Source organism: Hyperolius riggenbachi, chromosome 11, assembly GCF_040937935.1.
Source record: "Hyperolius riggenbachi isolate aHypRig1 chromosome 11, aHypRig1.pri, whole genome shotgun sequence".
In the NCBI taxonomy this organism is placed as follows: Eukaryota; Metazoa; Chordata; class Amphibia; order Anura; family Hyperoliidae; genus Hyperolius; species Hyperolius riggenbachi.
In genome coordinates this window covers 211838923-211860719 of record NC_090656.1, presented here as the reverse complement: position 1 = coordinate 211860719, position 21797 = coordinate 211838923, and the positions used below count along the sequence as shown (strand labels likewise).

Below are 21797 nucleotides of genomic sequence, written 5' to 3'. Positions count from 1 at the left end.
CCTCTCAGTGACCTCTGACCAGCTCCTGACCCGGCCACAGGTAGCTACAGGCTGCACATCTATGCTGTCTGCAATATGCCAAGTATCCCTGACTTCACATATCCAACTGTACACACCCCTGCACAGGGTACCTACCCGACTCCACCTACCCCCTGCACAGGGCACTTACCCCTGACTCCACATACTCATCTACTGAGCATCTTACCCCTGACTCCACACACTTCTGCACAGGGCACCTACCCGACTCCACATATCCCTGCACAGGGTACCTACCTGACTCCATACCCCTGCACAGTGCACCTACCATTGACTAAACATACCCCTGCACAGAGCAACCTGCCTTCACTCCACATACCCCTGTACAGGGAATCTACCTCTGACCACATACCCATTGCTCCAGATACCCCTGCACAGAGCACCTACCCGAGTCCACATACTCCTGCACAGGGCACCTACCCCTGACAACACATACCCCTGCACAGGGCACCTACCCCTGACAACACATACCCCTGCACACTGCACAGGGCATCTACCCGACTCCACATACCCCTGCACAGGGTACCTACCCCCTGACCTCCACATACCCCCTGCACAGGGCACCTACCCCTGACAACACATACCCATTGCACAGGGCATGTATCCCTGACTCCACCTACCCCCTGCACAGGGTACCTACCCCCTGACTCCACATACCCTCAGCAATGCACCTATCAGTGTCTCCAGTCATTACATACACGTGCATTCATTGCATTGTCATATTTCCCCTCACACACTGCTGGCTGCTTGCCCAGCCCCGCCCATAGGTGACGTCACAGTGCCCGGGAGAGCCGCCAGTTTGTAGAGATGGGAAGTTCGGATCTTTTCAATGATCCGGATGATTCGAATCGGATCATTGAAAAGATCCGGATCTTTGATCCGAATCTCGGATCATTTTACTACCGAAGCATTTGGGGTGAAATGACTAGCAGGACAGGTCTTTCCCTGCTGTGGACAGGAGAAGGGGAGGGGGGTGGACACACAGAGAAGGGGAGAAGATGGAAAGAGGGCAGGGAGTGGACAGAGAAGGGAGGAGGGACGAGCAGAGAGCAGAAATGTTTGCACACAATACCCACATGCAGCAATCATATGCTTTACATATATTTCACCTATATGCTCATCTGTATACTTTGACTGCAAACTTCGCACAGTGAAGGAAAGCATTCCCAGAAGATAAGTGCAGCTGTTTAGTGCCGAGTGCAGTGCAATCACAGTGCCTGCAAAGTTACTGAGCTGTGCTGAGCCAAAAGCTTCCAATGTGATCACTGGGCACAACTACGGAACAGACAGCCTGTATTGGGCAGCACATTATAGCCAGTATGTGTGCTCTACACATATCTGGCAGTGGCACCGATGTCCCCTCTCTCATCTACCTGCTGTCCCTGCAAGGCTGCCTCGCATCCAACAGAGCGATCCATCTCAGCTCTGCTTCCAGGAGCCCGCTGCCCGCTGAGATGGGGCGTGTCGCTTCTGGCCCCGCCCCTTTTGCGATCCGAATCGTTCATTTTGATGATTCGGATGATCGACTCATAAAATAGATTCGGATCAAAGATCCGAATCGTTCATGATCCGGACAACACTACCAGTTTGGGCTCCGCGGAGGATTTGCGCGCCACAGGCTGGTGAGAGAGAAGAAGCGGCTCCGGTATGGCGGCTGTGTGTGGAGGGGGAGGGGGTGTACCGTGCGGAGGCAGCGCTGTGCAGTGCACGCTGCATGCTGAGGGGAGCCGTGCACAGCGGCTGCAGTACATCAGTACACGGTGGTTATGGGCTATATTGCTGTATGAATGATGCCGTGTAGTAGTCATTGCATTTCATGACAGTGATACATTATAGCAGCTTTGAAGTGACAGTCGCTAAATCTGACAAAGTTGCAATAGTTCACTATCATAAAACCTTGACAACATGTGCAACCTGGTTAGTTGGGGAAGGCTGGGTAGGCAGTGATTACAGTGTACCAGAGCTGAGAAATGAAAAAAAAAAAATAATACATACCTGGGGCTTCCTCCAGCCCCCTTCAGGCTAATCAGCGCTGCCTGGATTCTCCACTATAAGTACCGTGTAGGCGCAGCCCGGTACTGTGCAGGCGCAGAACGCTCCCGGCGACGGGGCACACGGCCAGACCGCACATGTGCACTACGCCTCGACTATCCACATTACTGGGACTTAAAGTGGAGGATCCAGGCATTGGAGGAGGATGACCGATTAGACAGAAGGGGGCTGGAGAAAACTTTTATACATACCTGGGACTCCCTCCAGCCCTATACGCATGCATCGCTCCCACACCGCCGTCCTCAGTCTTCTCCCTCTTCAGTACCGGGTCCCGTCACTTCAGCCAGTCAGCGCAAAAGAAGTGCGCCCTCTACCCATTTCTCCAGCTGCGTTTAGTTTTCCTCAGCTCTTGGTTCACAGCGAGAGTTGTGTTCTCTGTAACAGCAGGAACGCAATGCAACACAATGGGAAAGCAGCGTTGCATGTTATCTGCGTGTCGTGTTGCATACTGTAAATCATACTGTCAATGTAAAGTATACTTCACTGTACTATTACTGCCGGTGTAATGAAAAATGTTGCAACCCATCATATTTTGCAACTTGCCATAGAGGACAGTGTATTACTGTGTAGGCGTGGCTCCTCTGTTAACACGTCCATGGCCGGATTTACCATGAGGCACTGTAGGCATGTGCCTACAGGCACCTGATGATGGAAAGGCGGCTCATTCCCCTACCCTGAGCGCCTCACTCCCTCCTTCCCTATGCAAAGTCCGGATTAGAGTGTAAGTGAGAGGTTACTCACCCTGGTCTTTCCACTGACGATATCACCCTTCAGGGGCACCTCTAGCTGAGGTTCTTCTAACTACCTAATATTTGGGGTCACCTCTAGCTACTTATTGTTGAGGGTACTTCTGGCTGCCTAATACCAAGGAGCATTTGTAGCTACCTATGATTGGAAAGGGAAGTAAGGGAGAAGTGACAGCTGGGACAGCCAGCACACTTGCGGTGCGGTTCGGCGAGGGTTTGCAGGTTCATGGAGGGTGAAGTCTGAGGTGCCAGGACATCTGTGCCTATAGGCTCCTGTGATGTAAATCCAGGCCCGAACACGCCTGTCATTTTTTGCAACCACGGATCCCATTGAGCTAGAAGGGGGATTGTTCCCTCCAGGGGGGGTTATTAGTTGAGCAAGAGGGGGGATTGTTCCCTCCAGGGGGGGTTATTAGTTGAGCAAGAGGGGGGGATTGTTCCCTCCAGGGGGGGTTATTAGTTGAGCAAGAGGGGGGATTGTTCCCTCCAGGGGGGGTTATTAGTTGAGCAAGAGGGGGGGATTGTTCCCTCCAGGGGGGGTTATTAGTTGAGCAAGAGGGGGGATTATCTTGTACACTACATTGAGTCCACCCTGGGTGGAGGGTTGTTACCCTATCTTCCTGTCTACAGAGAGCGACTTTTTATTCCTGAGTGGGGTCAGGATTGTTCTCCCCACCTGCCTATACAGTGGTTGCCTATTGGTAACCCTGGTTTGTGAGTATAATTTTAACTTCTCATTTATTTTGTTGTCCCCAAGACGAATTACACTATTGGGGCTCTTGGTGTCCCTCTGCTTTATTTTCTTTCAAGAGGGGGGATTGTTCCCTCCAGGGGGGGTTATTAGTTGAGCAAGAGGGGGGATTGTTCCCTCCAGGGGGGGTTATTAGTTGAGCAAGAGGGGGGATTGTTCCCTCCAGGGGGGGTTATTAGTTGAGCAAGAGGGGAGGGTTCTGTGTGAGAATAGGGTTTGGTTGGGTTGCATTTTCTGATACAGATAGGTTGAAGTCAATGGTTAGGTTGCACTTTCTGATAGCTATAGCTATAAATAAGTGCAACCGGTTGCAAAATCTGATAGAGTTGCAAAAAATTTCACTACACCGGCATTATGCGGTAAATGTGCTGCGTGCAGGGAGTTAGGGTACTGCATTCTGTTACATCGCATCGCAACGTCTGCACTGTCAACGTAGCATTGCTTTTGCATTGCGACGTTCTGCGTTTTGATGTGGCCATTACGACACATCGCAATAGCTCACTGTATAGCATTCCTACCCCAAACTGTTGCCCTAACAATTGATTCTCAGTTGTTAAAGAGAATCTGTACTCTGAAATTCTTACAATAAAAAGCATACCATTCTATTCATTATGTGCTCCTGGTCCCCTCTGTGCTGTTTCTGCCATTCTCTGCTGCAAACCTGGCTTGTAATTGCCAGTTTTAGGCAGTGTTTACAAACAAACTAACCAGCTTCTAATAGGCTCAGCTAAGCAGAGTGTGTTAGTCACACAGAGCCTGCAGGGGGTGTGTACAGCTTCTAGCTAATCACAAGCAGCCCTGCACATTCCAGTCTGACTGCCTCAGCCTGACTGTGCCGACTATAGAGAGAAGATTAGATCATATAACAGAGATAACACAGCTACTGTGCAATTAGGAAAAGCTGCAGTAAGCCAGACCACATTAGAAAAGGCATAGGAATTTATAGCATAGAAGAAATAAAGATAAACAATTTGTTACAGAGTCTCTTTAAGGGCGACTGTTACCGTGCGCGTGTGCACACTTTTATTTAGGGTCTGACGGAAAGAGCGAGGGCTGATTTGAGGGTGCTGTAGAGTGAGTGTGAACAAGGGAGGGGGGGGGGGTGCAGTGAGGCTATTGAGGATGCAAGGGGATGGGTGGGCAGAGAGAGGGGCTTAATGAGGGTCTGAAAGGGAGAGTGATGCTATTGTTGATGCTGGGGGTGGGCAAAGAGAGAGGCGCTACTGAGGGTCTGGGTGGGATACAGCGATGGCTACTGAAGATGCTGGGGATGTACTTACCGGTGTACTCATTTTTGTTGCCAGCTGTTTAGACATTAAAGGGTTATTTAAGCCTAAAAAAAAAAAAATTAGTTTAACTTACCTGCGGCTTCTTGCAGCCAACTGCAGTCATCCTGTGCCTCCTCTGTCCTTCCTCGGTTCTCCAGCAAGGAGCGGCGACCCCCTAAAAGCTGGCCGACCATGGCAGTTGGAGGCCACTGCACATGGCGCTCCTTTTGCCGGGAGCGTGTTGCGTATGCACAGTTACGATTTCCCCATACTGTGCACGTGCAGAATGCTGCCGGGGACGCGTTCTGGAGGCATGTGGTCGCCCAGCATTGAGGTCATCGACACTGCTGGCAAAAGGACGTCGTGGGCACAGGATGAGTGTTGGGGGGGGGGGGGGGGGGTAAGCTTTAGATTTTCTATTGGCTGTGTGTCGATTTATTTTAATGGGACAGCAAATGTTACACTGTTATTCAAGCTGTGCACTGACTACTTTACATTGTATCAAAGTGTCATATTGTCAGTGTTGTCCTATGAAAAGATATAATAATCTGTTTAGGAAGGTCTGAATGGTGAACAGAGATGGTCAGTGATGTGCTTATGAGTCTGGCTTGCATGCAAATTGTATGTAGCCTAGAACTGGACCAATCAAATGCACTTCCTGTAGAGTTTCATTGGCTGATTTTCTGCATGAACTTTGCATGCAAGCCAAGATTATTATCATCTTAACCATATCCAGACCACACTAAATTGAAATCTACGCCCTGCTTGGGACTGTTATCCCTGCCAGGGCGTAGATTTCAATCCACCCACCGCACACTACCGCCAGTCGCGCCGCTCTCCTGTTGCTGATGCTCACTCACTCTCATTGGCTCACATTGATCACAGGGTCAGAAGCCAATGAAATCGGCTCACAGCGCTCTGCCGTCATAGCAGAGCGCGTGAGCTTCAGCGACGGGAGAGCGCCCGATCGGCAGTAGCGGCGGGTCCATGGGGTGTGACGTCATGCTCCTGGCTGCGGGCGCAATCAAGGACGCAGGTCAGCAGCTGCACACTACTGCCTGACCTGGCCGATCCAGAAGTGTCTGAGGGGGGCTTTTATGTGAGAGTGTTAAGGGGCAGAGGAGAATGAGGGGAGCGGTGGGCATGAGGACTGCTTCACATACATGCTTGCTCCCTCCGTTTTTAAAATTTGTGTCATCTCTGGTTTCCTTTAAAAGGAATCCGAGGTGTGAGACCTATGGAATCTGACATAGTTATTTCCTTTTAAACATTACTAGTTGCCTGGCATCCTTCTGATCTGTCTTGTCAGTAGGGTCTAAATCACACACCTGGCTGAAACAAGCATGAACCTAATCTTGTCAGATTTGTCATAGACATCTGATCTGCAAGGTTTATAGCTTAACCTCCTTGCCGGTTATCCCGACTTTGCTAGCTGCGTGCATAAGTCGATCGCCACCGATTCGCCGTTACCCGTCGCTGAGAGGTTCTGCCTCTCAGCGCGCGCGCGTATTCCTCAGCCTGTGTTAATTAACAGGCCCAGCCACACCAGACGCACGCTGCTGCGTGCAAACCGCCGCGGTGGACGCGGAATCAGCCGCCTTGCCGCCAGTACACGCGGCGGCTTTTCCGCGTTTTATCACAATAACAGAGATAATACAGCCACTGTGCAACTATGAAAGGCTGCAGTTAGACAGAGCACATTAGAACAGGTATAGGAACTTATAGGATAGAAGAAATAAGGATGAACATTTTGATGCAGAGGATCAGCAGGACAGCCAGGCATGTGTATTATTTAAAAGGAAACAAACATGTCAGCCTCCATATCTCTCTCACCCCAGGTTCCCTTTAAAGAGATTCTGAGGTCTCGAAAAAAAAAACGTATTTTTATTTAATAAATATGTTTAATACTTTAGCCCTAACTTAACCGCCGCATTACCTAAATCCCCAGAAACTCCCCGGGGGGCAATCCAGGGAGCGCTTCCGTGTGAGGCAGGGCTATGATCTGCAGCTCTGCCTCACGCGCGTCTGTCAGCGGCGGATCTCCGCCTCTCCCCCGCCCCTCTCAGCGAAGGAAGACTGAGAGGGGCGGGCACGTGAGGCAGGGCTGCAGCTCATAGCCCTGCCTCACACGGAAGCGCTCCCCGGAAGCTAATGCGGGCAGCAAAATCCATGTCCAAGAAAGTCGTGGATTTTGCAGGGGAGAGGGAGGGCGCGTTAGGTAGGAATTAGATTAAAGTGGCGGGGATGTGGCGGTTTAGTTAGGGCTAAGGTATCAATCATAATTATTAAATAAAAATATGAGACTTCAGAGTCTCTTTAACCATTTAAGGACCGCAGTGATTGAGATCTACGCCCTGTATTGGTGGGCTCCTGGCTGGCAGGGCGTAGATCTCAATCACTGTCCGCAGCGCGCATCCGCCGTTTCCGCTGCTCCACGCCGATCGCGCCGCTCAAACCCGACGATTCTCGCCGCATCTCACAGGCTCTGCCTGTCTCTATGACGGCAGAGCCATGTGAGCTGGTCAGGAGCCGTTCCCATTGGCTTACATTGAAAAACAGGGTCAGGATCCAATGAAAGCGGCTCCTGACCAGCTCACATGACTCTGCCGTCATAGAGACGGCAGAGTCTATGTCCTGAGGGTCTCGGCGATGACGGCGGTTGCGGCGGGTATGTGTGGCGATTTGTCGGGATTGGACGAGCGGTCTCTGGTCTTTAAGTGCCCAGAGACTGCTGGTCCTTAAATGGTTAAAGTGTACCTGAGATGAGGCCAAATAAAAAATGTATACATACCTGAGGCTTCCTCCAGCCCGATTGCTCCCTCGTCGTCCTCAGTCGCCACCCTGGTTCATCCGCACGTAGCCCCGCTAAGTCATCCAGTCATGCAGTCCGGATACGCGCGCTTCCCCGTGGCTGGGATTGGGCCACGAGAGTGCAATGGGGGGCACGGCTGGGTTGCGCATGCGCAGTATGCCCCAGACCGGAGGACTTTCCGGGGCAATTTGAAGAGGCACCAGGCGACAATGGGCTGGAGGAAGCCCCAGGTATGTATACATTTTTTATTTGGCCTCATCTCACTTACACTTCAAAGCTATCTGAATGATTGATGCATAATTCAACGTTTCCTCCCTGTGTGTATGAGGCTTAAGACTTTTTTTATACTTTTCTTTTTATTGTTGTAAGTGACCTTGGGCATCCAATATCTTTCATTCCTTTATCTGCTGTGTTATTTTCAGTGTTCGCCGTACAGACAGAATATAAATGGCTTCACAGAGTATTCTTCAGTCTGGTAACTCCCATCACTTTACCCCTGTGCCCAGCCACAAGCCTGAAGAGTCACATCAGCACAAGGTATCCATCTAATTGCAGTATATCATGTCATACTCCCTGTATAGAAGCCAATTGCCCCTGTGTTGTATCATCATAGGGCTGCTGTGGAATCAGTAATGATCCATTCTCTAACCAGTGGACAAAAAACTTAAAGGGAACCTGTACTGAGCAGTATACAGTACAGTGGTTTGCAAAAGTATTCGGCCCCCTTGAAGTTTTCCACATTTTGTCATATTACTGCCACAAACATGAATCAATTTTATCGGAATTCCATGTGAAAGACCAATACAAAGTGGTGTACACGTGAGAAATGGAACGAAAATCATACATGATTCCAAACATTTATAACTGCAAAGTGGGGTGTGCGTAATTATTCAGCCCCCTGAGTCAATACTTTGTAGAACCACCTTTTGCTGCAATTACAGCTGCCAGTCTTTTAGGGTATGTCTCTACCAGCTTTGCACATCTAGAGACTGAAATCCTTGCCCATTCTTCTTTGCAAAACAGCTCCAGCTCAGTCAGATTAGATGGACAGAGTTTGTGAACAGCAGTTTTTAGATCTTGCTACAGATTTTCGATTGGATTTCGATCTGGACTTTGACTGGGCCATTCTAACACATGGATATGTTTTGTTTTAAACCATTCCATTGTTGCCCTGGCTTTATGTTTAGGGTTGTTGTCCTGCTGGAAGGTGAACCTCTGCTCAAGTCTTTTGCAGACTCCAAGAGGTTTTCTTCCAAGATTGCCCTGTATTTGGCTCCATCCATCTTCCCATCAACTCTGACCAGCTTCCCTGTCCCTGCTGAAGAGAAGCAACCCCCGAGCATGATGCTGCCACCACCATATTTGACAGTGGGGATTGTGTGTTCAGAGTGATGTGTAGTGTTAAATTTTCCGCCACACATAGTGTTTTGCATTTTGGCCAAAAAGTTTCATTTTGGTGTCATCTGACCAGAGCACCTTCTTGTTTGCTTTGTCCCCCACATGGCTTGTGGAAAACTGCAAACGGGACTTCTTATGCTTTTCTGTTAACAATGGCTTTCTTCTTGCCACTCTTCCATAAAGGCCAACTTTGTGCAGTTCACAAATAATAGTTGTCCTATGGATAGATTCCCCCGCCTGAGCTGTAGCTCTCTGCAGCTCGTCCAGAGTCACCATGGGCCTCTTGACTGCATTTCTGATCAGCGCTCTCCTTGTTCGGCCTGTGAGTTTAGGTGGACGGCCTTGTCTTGGTAGGTTTACAGTTGTGCCATACTCCTTCCATTTCTGAATGATCGCTTGAATGTGGTGTTGTTGCTCCCAATATTCTCTTAGACAACCTCTGAGGCCCTCACAGAGCATCTGTATTTGTACTGAAATTAGATTACACACAGGTGCACTCTATTTAGTCATTAGCACTCATCAGGCAATGTCTATGGGCAACTGACTGCTCTCAGACTAAAGGGGGCTGAATAATTATGCACACCCCACTTTGCAGTTATTTATTTGTAAAAAATGTTTGGAATCATGTATGATTTTCGTTCCACTTCTCACATGTACACCACTTTGTGTTGGTCTTTCACGTGGAATTCCAATAAAATTGATTCATTTATTTCCTTTTAGGCTGGTTTTATACCTGGCTCTTGCATTCGTGATGTGATGCCCCGCCCCCATGGCAAGGCAACAAACTACATTCATATGACCCTGCCTCAGAGTGCACCAACAGGGTCATATGCATAGCGCCACACCCCCCGCGCGTGCGCACGCCTGTCACCGCCCCTCCCCCAGTGATGTACTCCTTGTTGGACTGGAAGTACGTCACTAAGATGCCGGTCTTCCCCGTCGTATTTGCATCGTTCTCCACTTCCGCCAAACAAATCTAAAATGTTTGCGTTGCACATTGACTTCCATGCATTCCGCCGCCGCTGTGTTGCTGCGGAAGTCCGATGGTAATGTGTAGTTTACTTTGTGGTAGGTCTGCGGCCATTCAGAAATGTCCGCCGTAACATGACGCAATGGGGTCAGTGTACTAGGCCCCATAGGACTTTCATTATTGCTGCGTTACCCTGCTTACAGAAGGGGTCACGCAATGCAATGAAAGCATCCTAGTGTAAAAGGGGCCTTAAAGGAAACCTGAGATGTAATTAACATAAGTATTTATACTTACCTGAGGCTTCCTCCAGCCCTCTGTAGTCTGTGGGCTCCTTCGCGTGTTCCTCTGCTGTCCGTTGAGGTAGTCCAGGACTACTGCACAATGCAGGGCTGCGGCCCTGTCTGTTCTTGGCTGTGCTCCTGTAGCTGGGAGTATTCTGCACCTGCGTAGTTAGTCAAGGAATGTAATTGAACAGAGCGCTTCTGGCCATGAGAGCGCAATCATGATGGCACGTGACCAGGTTGTGTACGTTAGGACTCTTTTCCACGGGCAGTGAAATGCCTCTCAAACTCTCAGAACTGCTCACTGCTGCCTGGTAACTTCTTGCTGAGCACACAGATCAACTGCCTCTGGAAATGAGCCCTAAGGCCTCTTTCACAGTGCGACGTAAAAGTTGCACGTTAGAAAATGTTTTAACGCAGACTAAGGCACAGCAATATTAAGTCTGTGCAACATTTACAGTGCACACGTTGCGTTTTGTGTAACATGTAGCAATATTTAGAAAGTGCTGCACGCTGTGCGTTTAGCAATACATCTGCTGCGTTGTGTGTGTTGCACATGCTCAGTAATTATTATTATTTTTTTTTAATTGTAACGCATGCGCCGTTTTTGTTCCTTTACTGTGCGACGAACACGGCACACCAAACGCAGGGCTAAAGAATGTACTATAACGTCCAAGTTATAGTCTTTCAATGCATTGCATTAGGGGCACGACCTTAACGTCGCAGCAAACGCACCATCCCACTGTGAAAGAGGCCTCAATGTTTATGTTTATTACATCTCAGGTACACTTTAAAGGAAACCTGAAGCGAGTAAGATCGTTTAAAATCATTTTAAATTACCCCACCATCATTTCCTTTCAGAAGCTCACCATTTTCTTCTTACAACGATTCCTTCCAATTCTGACAAGATTTTGTCAGAACTGAAATATATCAGTTGCTGTCAGTTATATATCAGCTGCTGTCAGTTATTACAGTTTACCAGTGTGCTGACCAGGAAGCTGTTATGGGGTAATGGCCATTTTTAAAATGGAGGATGGAGAATTCCATTGATCACAGCGTACAAACAGGATACGGGAGAGGGAAAAGAAATTGAGGAGTAGACTACACGAGAGGTAAGTATGACCTGTGTATGTTTATTTTGACTTTTTAGGTCAGTTCTGCTTTAACCACTTGAGGACCCACCCTTTACCCCCCCTTAAGGACCAGCGCTGTTTTAGGTGATCTGTGCTGGGTGGGCTCTGCAGCCCCCAGCACAGATCAAAGGGCACTCAGAGCGATCAGATCGCCCCCCTTTTTTCCCCACTAGGGGGATAATGTGCAGGGGGGGTCTGATCGCTCCTCCTGGCTGGCATTTTGCGGGGGGGGGGCACCTCAAAGCCCCCCTCCGCGGCGAAATCCTCCCCCTCCCTCTCCTACCTGCCACCCCCGGGAGATCTGGGCTGCACAGGACGCTATCCGTCCTGTGCAGCCAGTGACAGGACGTCCCCTGTCACATGGCGGCGATCCCCGGCCGCTGATTGGCCGGGGATCGCCGATCTGCCTTACGGCGCTGCTGCGCAGCAGCGCCGTACAAATGTAAACAAAGCGGATTATTTCCGCTTGTGTTTACATTTAGCCTGCGAGCCGCCATCGGCGGCCCGCAGGCTGTTCACGGAGCCCCCCGCCGTGAATTGACAGGATGCTTCCTGATTAATTAGGCTGCAGCTGGCGACGCAATACTGCGTCGCTGGTCCTGCAGCTGCCACTTTGCCGACGCACGGTATAAGCGTGCGGTCGGCAAGTGATTAAAGCCCCTTTTCCTAAGGATGCTGAACTGTGTACTGAATGAGCGGTTACCAAGCAGCAGCGGGCAGTTACCAGGCAGCAGCAAGCAGTTGTGTGAGTTCAACAGTCTTTTCACTGCCTATCAACTGCTCATGGAAAAGGGCCCACCAGTGGGTGGTGGCTTAGTGTGGTGTGCGCCTTGCGCATTCTTCTTTTGAGAATTAGGGTTTCCTGGTATTCACTAAACCCTGGTGCATTTTACGAGTGCAGACTTGCAGTATAGTTAGTAATCGCTGCCCAAATCGCAGGAAACCGCTCATGAAATCGCTTACAAAACCATCATACAAAACGCTAGCGATTGCGATTAGCGATATCAATTTGTAGTGGGTTCCAGGCCTTAGGCTTGTTTATTTACTAAATGTAATATTTAATCTATTAAGAATATCTACTAGTGTATGCCTACCTTTATAGATGTATGTAGCACACCTTAAATTACCCGAAAGTACGTGCGAACCAAAAAAGCCCCAAAACAGATATTTACCTCTGGAGAGGGAAGGCTCTGGGTCCTATAGAGCCTTTCTGCTCCTCTAACGGTCCCCTCGATCCAGCGCTGTCACTGGTCAACACATGTGACACATCATTGCATTCCAGCGGTTCTGGAGGTGTGGCTAGCTTACAGGGACAACAAAGGGTAATTTGCATATTCAGCAGTGATGCATTGTAGGAGACATCACATGCCCACTCCATCCTGAATTATCGCAAATACTTTCTGTTTTAAGAAGGCAACGTTTGTTTTCCATAGCATTTTAGTAAGAGGGCTTTTTGGTCCTTTGTAGCCCCTTACACACTCCTGGGAGTTCTGGTTCACAATGAACTTGCTGGGTAGTCTGTAACTCTCGGTGCTTCAAATCCTACTCCATAGAGCCATATTAATCCATGCCATGCACTGATGAGGATTACCAATCCGAAACAGTCTGTATGCATGTTGGATTATTATAGCTCTGTACAATTAACAAGCGGACACAGCATTGCATTCCAGCAGTCCTGGAGGTGGGGCTAGCTTACAGAGACAGCATAGGATGATTTTTATATTCAGCAGTGATGCATCGTGGGAGACATCCTATGCTCACTCCAACCTGAATTATTGCAAATACCTTCTGTTTTAAGAAGGCAAACTTCTGCTAGGTCATATCGTGTAGTCGGAACTCACAAGAGGATGCCAGGAGTGCAGCGCCGTGGGTGGATGAATAGGAGAAGCCGATCTAGCTGCCCGTTGCAGATAAATATAAAGGCTATCATTCATAAAGCATTCCCGCATGCGGAAATGCATAATACCGCTGACTTTACCGAGCACTGAGCAAGTTGTGTATTCATAAAGCCTCTTTCCATATGCGGAGCTGACATTCCCGTGCAGAGTGACAACGTACCGCCTTGTGCGGTGTTGATACGTGTTGATACACAGGTATCCAGAAAAAGTATCAAAATGTTCATTCATAAACATTTCCGCATAGCGGTATGCGGAAGGGGATTACCGATCCCCTGGATGTAGCTGGAAGCTTGCGGAGTACTTGTAAGTGAATGGGATGGACCTCCCACACAGCAGCAGAGAGAACACCGCATGGAGGGACTCGGCCAGCTTTTCTGTTTCCGCATGCCTACCGCCCGCCTACCGACACCATTCTCCAGAAAACCTCCGCACTGCTACTGCACCAGGCACAATGTTTATGAATCACCACCCAGAAAGCTAAACTACCGACGGCGGTATTCTCCCACACGGGTTCTCCTTACCGCCAGCAAGTTTATGAATGATAGCCAAAGAGGTTCTCTGCGCCACTTTGCACGGCTGCATTAGGCAGCTAAACGGCATATGCCAGCAGAAGACACCCTGGCATGCATTATCTCACTCGAGGGCTGCCAACAGGTTAGATAAAATGACTTCTTTACAGGGCTGTGGAGTTGGAGTCGAGGAGTCGGAGCAATTTTGGGTACCCAGAGTCTGAGTTGGAGTCGGAGTCGTTGATTTAATTAACTCGGGAGTCGGATGATTTTGTACAAAATCCACAGCCCTGGTAAGTATTTTACTAAGGAGTCAGAGTCGTGGAGTCGGAGCCATTTTGGGTACCCAAGTCGGAGTTGAAGTAGGGGTCGGAGGTTTCATAAACTGAGGAGTCGGAGTTGCAGCCGGAAGATTTTTGTACCGACTCCACAGCACTGCTTCTTTAGTATATCATGATGAAACCAAAACCACATGGTTACTAGATACTTTTCACTAAATATTGGGGGAAAGTAGCAATAGTGAATGCCTTTTGTATAGTGCAATGTGTTTGCATAGGATTATTATTAAAGTGCTTCTCTATTTTGCTCTCAGGCAAGGTTCTGATAATCATTTTGTGGCATTTTTACACCGTAAATCACGATTCCGATTTGCATCGCATCAAAATTGGAAACACATATAGTGTAAAAGAGCCCTAAAAGCTTGCAGTTTAGAAATACTTCCCTTTTAAAAGCAGTTTACCAGCTGCACATATAGCAGTGCTGGCAGATTATAGCAAAAATATGGGCAAAAAGTGTTAAGATTCTGTTTCTGTGCAGATTCACCCCAGCCCCGCTAAAGCAGTGCAGCTTAATGTGAGGAGTGCGAGTTGTGCGCACGCTACGCGCGGTACTGTAGCATGCGCTGGTAACTTACTCGCGCTCCTTGCTAATAATGGCAGCTCCGCTCTGAGCCCTGTCAGGTCCCATAGCTTTAAAGTGAACCAGAGATGAAGCACCCTCATGTATTTTACCATATATATCAGTGGGAACATTAGCGAAAACACCTACCCTGCTCTCTGCTTCATTCTTCACTGCTCAGCCTGCTTGTTATCAGCCCTGATAAAATCCCTGACTGAGCATTCAGTCTGGCTTTTCTCAGGGATCATTATAGCTGAGTCTGTCTTCTTTGATGTCTTTTCAAGCCCAAGCCTGCCACCTCCTGGCTCTGCTTTCTCCTTTCTGTAAACTTGCAGCATCACAGAGAGCTTTGATGAGATGGGAGGAGCTGCTAATATAAGGGTATATTGAAAAACACTTTTTTTTATTTAATCTAGATTTGTTACTCATAAGGGGTTTTTAGAAATAGTGATTTCATTTTGCACACAGCCCACTAAATAATATGCTTTTCTGATGTACTGTGCTTTGCATGGAGTTTTAGTAAAAAAACAAAAAACCGGCACACCAGAGCCACAAAAATACCAGGTATAGCATTTATTTAATAAAATCTATCGGGGATATGTTTATTTTGTGCCAAAGCGTTCATCTCTGGTTTCCTCTAAAGGACGGGATTCCCGCACTTTGATTGGCCCAATAGCCTATTGGTCTTATCAAAGCGACAGGATCATATCCTCGAAAGCCACTGGACCCAGTGTAGCTCAGGGCGGGATGAGTAGAGTGGCTGTTATTAGCAAGGAGCATGAGTCGGTAACCAGCGCATGCTACATTACCGCGCATAGCATGCGCACAACTTGCGCTCCTCACATTAAGCTGCACTGCTTAATGATTCAACCCCCTTAGACTTTTATACCACGAACTGCAGTGTTTTTACTAGTATACATTTTCTTTTAGCAATCTTTTAACCTATTTGCAGCTTCAAATGACATTTTTGTTTGAAGACTGCTGTGCAATGAAAACCTCTGCCGGCAAATCTTGTTTGGCTGCCAAGTGCAGCCAAACAAGAAGGTGGCTGGGAGCGGTAATAGTTACCTGTTCTGGACGGCTTCTTCTCTTCCTCCATCTGCGGCTCTGAACTTCCAACAGGTCTTCTGGGTCCCAATCACATGACATGACATATGATCGGGATCCAGAAGACCATGTCAGCTTTACAGCACCACCCGGTGGTGGAAGAGGAGTGATGGAAAAGACTCAACCATCACCCCTCTTCCACCACCATGTTGCGCTGTAACGCTGACATGGTCTTCTGGATACTGTAACAAAGTGGATAGAAAATATTTATTCACTTTGTCTGGAATGGTAGTAGATGGGAGGTATGTTGCACCCAGGATCCGACGCTACATGCAGTAGCAGCTCCAGAGTTTGTGTGGCTTGGTTATGTGAATAGCTAAGTCTCATTATTGGGCTGGAGCTGACCAGAAGCAAGGCGGGTGGGTGCTTCTGGTCGTCCTATCCTGGGTGGAATTGCACTCCGGGTTTTACCTCAACTGGTCAGCTTCACAGCTGACACATAAAAAAAGGTGATCACTTCCTGGTTGGGGAGTGTGTGTGAGCAGCATGGCTGCTAGTCAGAGACTCTGACAAAACTGCTGGGAGTTATCCAGGATTGCATCATTCAAAGACTACCACCTTTCATATGGACTTTGCATGGAAAGTGCTGTTTGAAACTCGCTGCATATTAAGGTTTGCATTTGCTGTGGACTTATTATCTTCGAACTGTTTGTGTCACTTTGCTGTGAAATAAAAACACAAAGTTTGCACCTTGAAACTGTGTCAGAGCCTGCTTCACTGTCTGCCAAGCCTACCAGTTGATGCTAGTCCCTCACAATTGGTGGAGGATGCGGGCAAAGTGGCAGAGTGAAATGCAGTGCTCTTAAAGGGACAGTGCCATCAATAATTGTTTTCATCTCCTTGGACTGAGAATCTGTACAGCAGAATGGAGGAGTTAGTCAAGCAGTTGGCACTGGCTACTATTGAACAGCGGCAAACTAATGCAGTCCTTCAGCAGCAAACAACAGCTATGCAGGAGCAATCTAAGGAAATGTATGAAAGACTGGCTACAGCTGCAGAGGCTGACAGAAAGCTTCTGACTGAGGTTGTACAAAAACTTGCTGAGCGAAGCTCAGAGGCCCAAGCGGGTGTCCCGGGCAATGCTGGCTCTATCCGAGCTAGTTGTTTTCTTCAAAAAATGACACCGCATGATGATGTGGAGGCCTTCCTGCATACGTTTGAAAGGACTGCAGAAAGGGAGGCCTGGCCTAAAACCCAGTGGGCAGGGTTGGTAGCACCTTTTCTGACGGGCGATGCCCAGAAAGCCTACTTTGACCTTGCCCTGGAAGATGCCAAGGATTATGACAAACTGAGAAATGAAATCCTGAGACGTCTGGGTGTCACGCCGGCTGTACGGGCCCAACGAGTACACAGTTGGGAGTATTCACCGTCAAAGTCTCCTAGGTCCCAGATGCACGACTTGATTCATCTGATGAAAAAATGGCTTGAGCCGGAAGTGTTAACAGGTCCTCAGATCGTGGAAAGGATCACTATGGACCGTTTCTTGGGAGCGCTTCCTCAAGCTTTACGGAGATGGGTGAGCCATTCGAATCCAAAATCGGCAGACCAGCTAATTGAGATGGTGGAATGCTACCTTGCTGCTGAGGAATCCCTGGCCTGGTCGACAGCTCAGCGAGCCCCAGCCCCAAAGCCGTCAGCTCCCAAGGCAATGGGTAAGACTAAACCTGTGGTGTTTGGGGGTGTAGAAGGGGAGCGTCACGCTTCAGAGGGACTTAAAGGGTTTGGTGGGAAGCGAGTAGGACTTCCCTCTAGAAACCCAGGACTTATACAATGTTGGCGGTGTAACGAATGGGGACATATTGCAGCTAACTGTCCGCTTTCTATGGAGTGTGACCATGCTCGCAGACTGTCTTTCTTTGCTTTAACAGTCTGCCAGGGGAACTCTGAGTCACATATGACTGTGGTCAAGATTGCTGGTAACAGTGTACATGCACTTCTGGACTCAGGCAGCCTTGTGACACTGGTCCATGGCAGTCTGGTAACGAGTACCCTGCTTGGTGAACGGCACATATCGGTTCTGTGTGTTCATGGAGACTGTAAAAAGTACCCCACTGCTGTTTTACCCCTGGAAACAAACTGTGGAGTGGCCTCTCATGAAGTAGCAGTGGTCCCAAACTTGGCACACAGTGTCATTTTGGGAAGAGATTTTCCCCTTTTCTGGAACTTATGGGAGGGGCAAAAACAATGCAATATGAAGTTGGAATGTGTATCTGAACCTCCAGTGTTATTGCCTGTATGTGAGCAAAATGGGTGTAAAAATGATGAGGAACTCAGAGGTGATGCTGTATCTTACCCTTTAACAGTTATGGCAGGTGAAATAGGGGAACCTGGGGAAACAACCAGTGAATCTCCTATGCCAGAATGGGAGGTCTCCCGAGAAAATTTTGGTACTGCCCAAATGAGGGACCCTACTCTGGTTAGGGCATGGGAAAAGGTAACTGTAATAAATGGTGTGAGTCAGGCTCCAGGTGCAGAGGGTGAGTTTCCACATATGGCTGTTAATAATGAGTTACTGTATAGAATTGAAAAAGTCCGAAGTGAAGTGGTCGAACAGCTTGTGGTTCCTCAACCTTTTCGCCAGCTAGCCTTAGATCTAGCACATAAACACCCTCTGGGGGGTCACCTGGGGGCTGAAAAGACAAAGGATCGGATCTTACAAAGGTTCTTTTGGCCTGGGGTGCATGGCGATGTAAAGAAATACTGTGAATCATGTCCTGAGTGTCAAATGTCTGCTCCTCTGCCACATTTCCGCAGCCCCCTCGTTCCATTGCCTATCATTGAGGTACCCTTTGATAGGATAGCGATGGATCTAGTGGGCCCGTTGGTTAAATCTGCCAGAGGAAACCAGTACATTTTAGTTGTCTTGGATTATGCCACCCGCTACCCGGAGGCAATGCCATTGAGGAACTCCTCCTCCAAGACAATAGCAAAAGAACTGTTTCAGATGTTTACTCGCACTGGTATTCCAAAAGAGATCTTAACAGATCAAGGGACACCCTTTATGTCCAAAGTAATGAAGGAATTGTGTAAAGTTATGAAAATAAAACAGTTACGTACTTCAGTATATCATCCACAGACGGATGGTCTTGTAGAACGATTTAACAAAACACTAAAAAATATGCTGAAAAAGGTAGTGGAAAAAGATGGCAGGGACTGGGACTGTCTCCTGCCCTATCTATTGTTTGCCATTAGGGAGGTTCCCCAGTCTTCCACAGGGTTCTCGCCCTTTGAGTTGTTGTACGGACGGCAACCCCGTGGTATACTGGATATAGCCGAAGAGACCTGGGAACAAGAAACCACTCCCCATAGAAGTGTAATAGAGCACATTTCCCTTATGCAGGAAAGAATAGCAGCAGTGATGCCCGTGGTCAGAGAACACTTGCAACAAGCTCAGGAAGCTCAAAGCCGTATATATAACAGGTCAGCAACAGTTAGGACTTTCAACCCTGGGGATCGGGTACTCGTGCTCATTCCCACGGTAGAAAGTAAGTTCCTGGCTAAATGGCAGGGCCCCTATGAGATCATTGAGAAGGTGGGGGAAGTAAATTACAAAGTATACCAACCGGGGAGACGAAAGCCAGAGCAAGTGTACCATGTCAACCTCATTAAGCCTTGGAAAGATAGAGTGGCCCTGGCTGCCTGTTATGATCGCTTCTGCAGCGTTTACTGCTGACTGCACTGGTATTGCAAACCAAGCAGTTCTAATGTCATTACATGCATTTGCTTGCATAGTTTGGTTTGCACTTAAACTAGTTGCTGATTCCATCTGCAGTCGCTCTGAAGTTTATGACAGTTTAATATGCTTTTGTGTAAACAAACATTGTCTGCTGCAGTGGAGGGGCGGTCCCTTTCCTGCAGGCTGCATATCATTGTCTGCCTTTTCCTGCTATCAGCCTGTGATTAATTACCATTCACTTGTGTGGGAATCTGCAGGTCTGCTCCCATTGGATGACCTCAGTATAAAGAACTGCTTCCTGCAATGCCTCATGGGCTATCATAGTTTCAGACTCTATCTGTTACTCTGCTCGTGCCCCACCTCGTTCCTGGTCCGTGTGGACTGCGCTGACTCCTGCGAAGGGGTCAGCGAGTCCTCCTAGTTCTGCTCTTGTTCTAGAAGTTGCTACTTGCTTGTCTTGTGGCAAATGAAGAGAAAGATCCGCACCACCTTCAGAAAAGCTTAGTCTGTTTTATTGGAAAAAAACATACAAATTTAAAAAGAACTTTAAGGCAGGACAGTCCACTGTTTCGGGCTCCTGCCCATCTTCATGCTGCCTAGTTCTGAAGTAACATACAAAAACACCAACATATATACAGAGAAACAACCAATCACTGAGTATATACTAATTAGAGGCACTGCTTACCTCAGTTGGTGTTGCACTCCATTGCTATACACTTTACCAAAAATACATAAGAATACTCTTTTTCCCCCAGGACGACCTATTGTTGCTGCTACTAATTCTGTTTTTTCTCCCTTAGCCTCTTTTCTTGATCGAATTCTCCAACCATTTGTTTGTAGCCTGCCATCATTTATTAAAGACACTGGGGCCTTTTTGGAAGAGATCGGTAAGTTTACTGATGTTGAAGATCATTGGTTGTTGGTGACCCTGGATGTTGAGAGCCTCTACACCTCCATCCCACACGATGGGGGTGTGGAGGCTGTCGAGCATTATTTGTTCACATCGTCTGATTTTGACGACTCTCAAAGGACTTTCCTGCTGGCGCTCTTGAATATTATTTTGAGAGAAAATTATTTTCTTTTTGATGGGTCTTTTTATCTTCAATGCAGGGGAACAGCGATGGGGTCAAGTGTGGCCCCTGTCTATGCTAACCTTTTTATGGGTCTTTATGAAGAAGCCTTTGTCTATACCAATTCTTTTTTTCAGAAATATGCCAGATGTTGGCTTCGTTACATAGACGATGTTTTTTGTCTGTGGGCGGGGCCACACTCGGCCCTAGTTGATTTTGTCAGTTCCCTGCATTTGAAGTGTCCCTTCATTAAATTGACCATCAATTATCATCAGTTGATGATTTCTTATTTAGACACCATGGTTATCAAGGAAGATGGACACTTGGTGACCGATCTTTTTCGTAAAGAGACCGACAGGAATGCTATTTTACATTTCAGGAGTTTTCACCCGCAGCACATGATCCATAATATCCCTGGTGGACAGTTCCAACGGGTTGACAGAATTGTCAGCCAGGAGGGCAAACAAGACTTGAGGTTGTCCGAAATGGTGGTACGCTTTAAGCAAAGGGGATACCCTACCAAATTACTTCTTAACCAACTTGATAATAGACCAGGTGGGGGTAGGAGAAGGAGAGGCTCTGGTAGACAAGACAAACAAGATAGGGTTGCATTTGTTTCCACTTATAGTGTAGTCAGTAGTCAAGTGGAACGTTGTATTAAACGACATTGGAATATTCTTAGGGATTCATTACCTTATATTAAGGAATTTAATCGCCCCCCTATGTTCTGTTACAAAAGAGCACCCTCCCTTAGGAGTAAATTGGTTCATTCTGATATCAGTATTAATAAACAACCAAAGCAATGTGGCATTTTTCCCTGTTTACAATGTCATATTTGTAATAGCCTCATTAAGGGTGATACCTTTTTTCACCCTATGAGTGGTAAACGATATGCCATACGAGATAGGTACACTTGTGATTCTCGTTGGGTGGTTTATATGCTTAAATGCCCATGTGGTAAGTGCTATGTTGGCCAAACGACACAGAGATTGAAAGATCGTTTGGCCTCGCACAAATCTACCATTCGCAAAAAGAATATGGATCAGGCCGTTTCAGAGCATTTTACTACCTTTGGACACAATGTTAGTCAGCTTAGGGTTTGTGTCATCGATGGGGTTAAACAGGATAATAAAGGGGGTGATAGATTGTCTAGATTGTTGAAGTTAGAATCTAAATGGATCAGAGAACTTGAC

At 47.7% G+C, this 21797-nt stretch overlaps 1 protein-coding gene across 1 annotated transcript in view; it reads left to right on the top strand.

The window, feature by feature from the left end:
• Positions 1 to 1618: 1618 nt before the first annotated feature.
• The window catches only part of LOC137538313 (uncharacterized), a 38333-nt gene continuing 18154 nt past the window's right edge, over positions 1619 to 21797 (top strand). The window contains exons 1-2 of the mRNA XM_068260398.1: positions 1619 to 1658; positions 8088 to 8202. Coding sequence (XP_068116499.1) covers positions 8113 to 8202 — 90 coding nt within the window. The 5' untranslated portion in view covers positions 1619 to 1658; positions 8088 to 8112. The remainder of the gene's footprint in view (positions 1659 to 8087; positions 8203 to 21797) is intronic.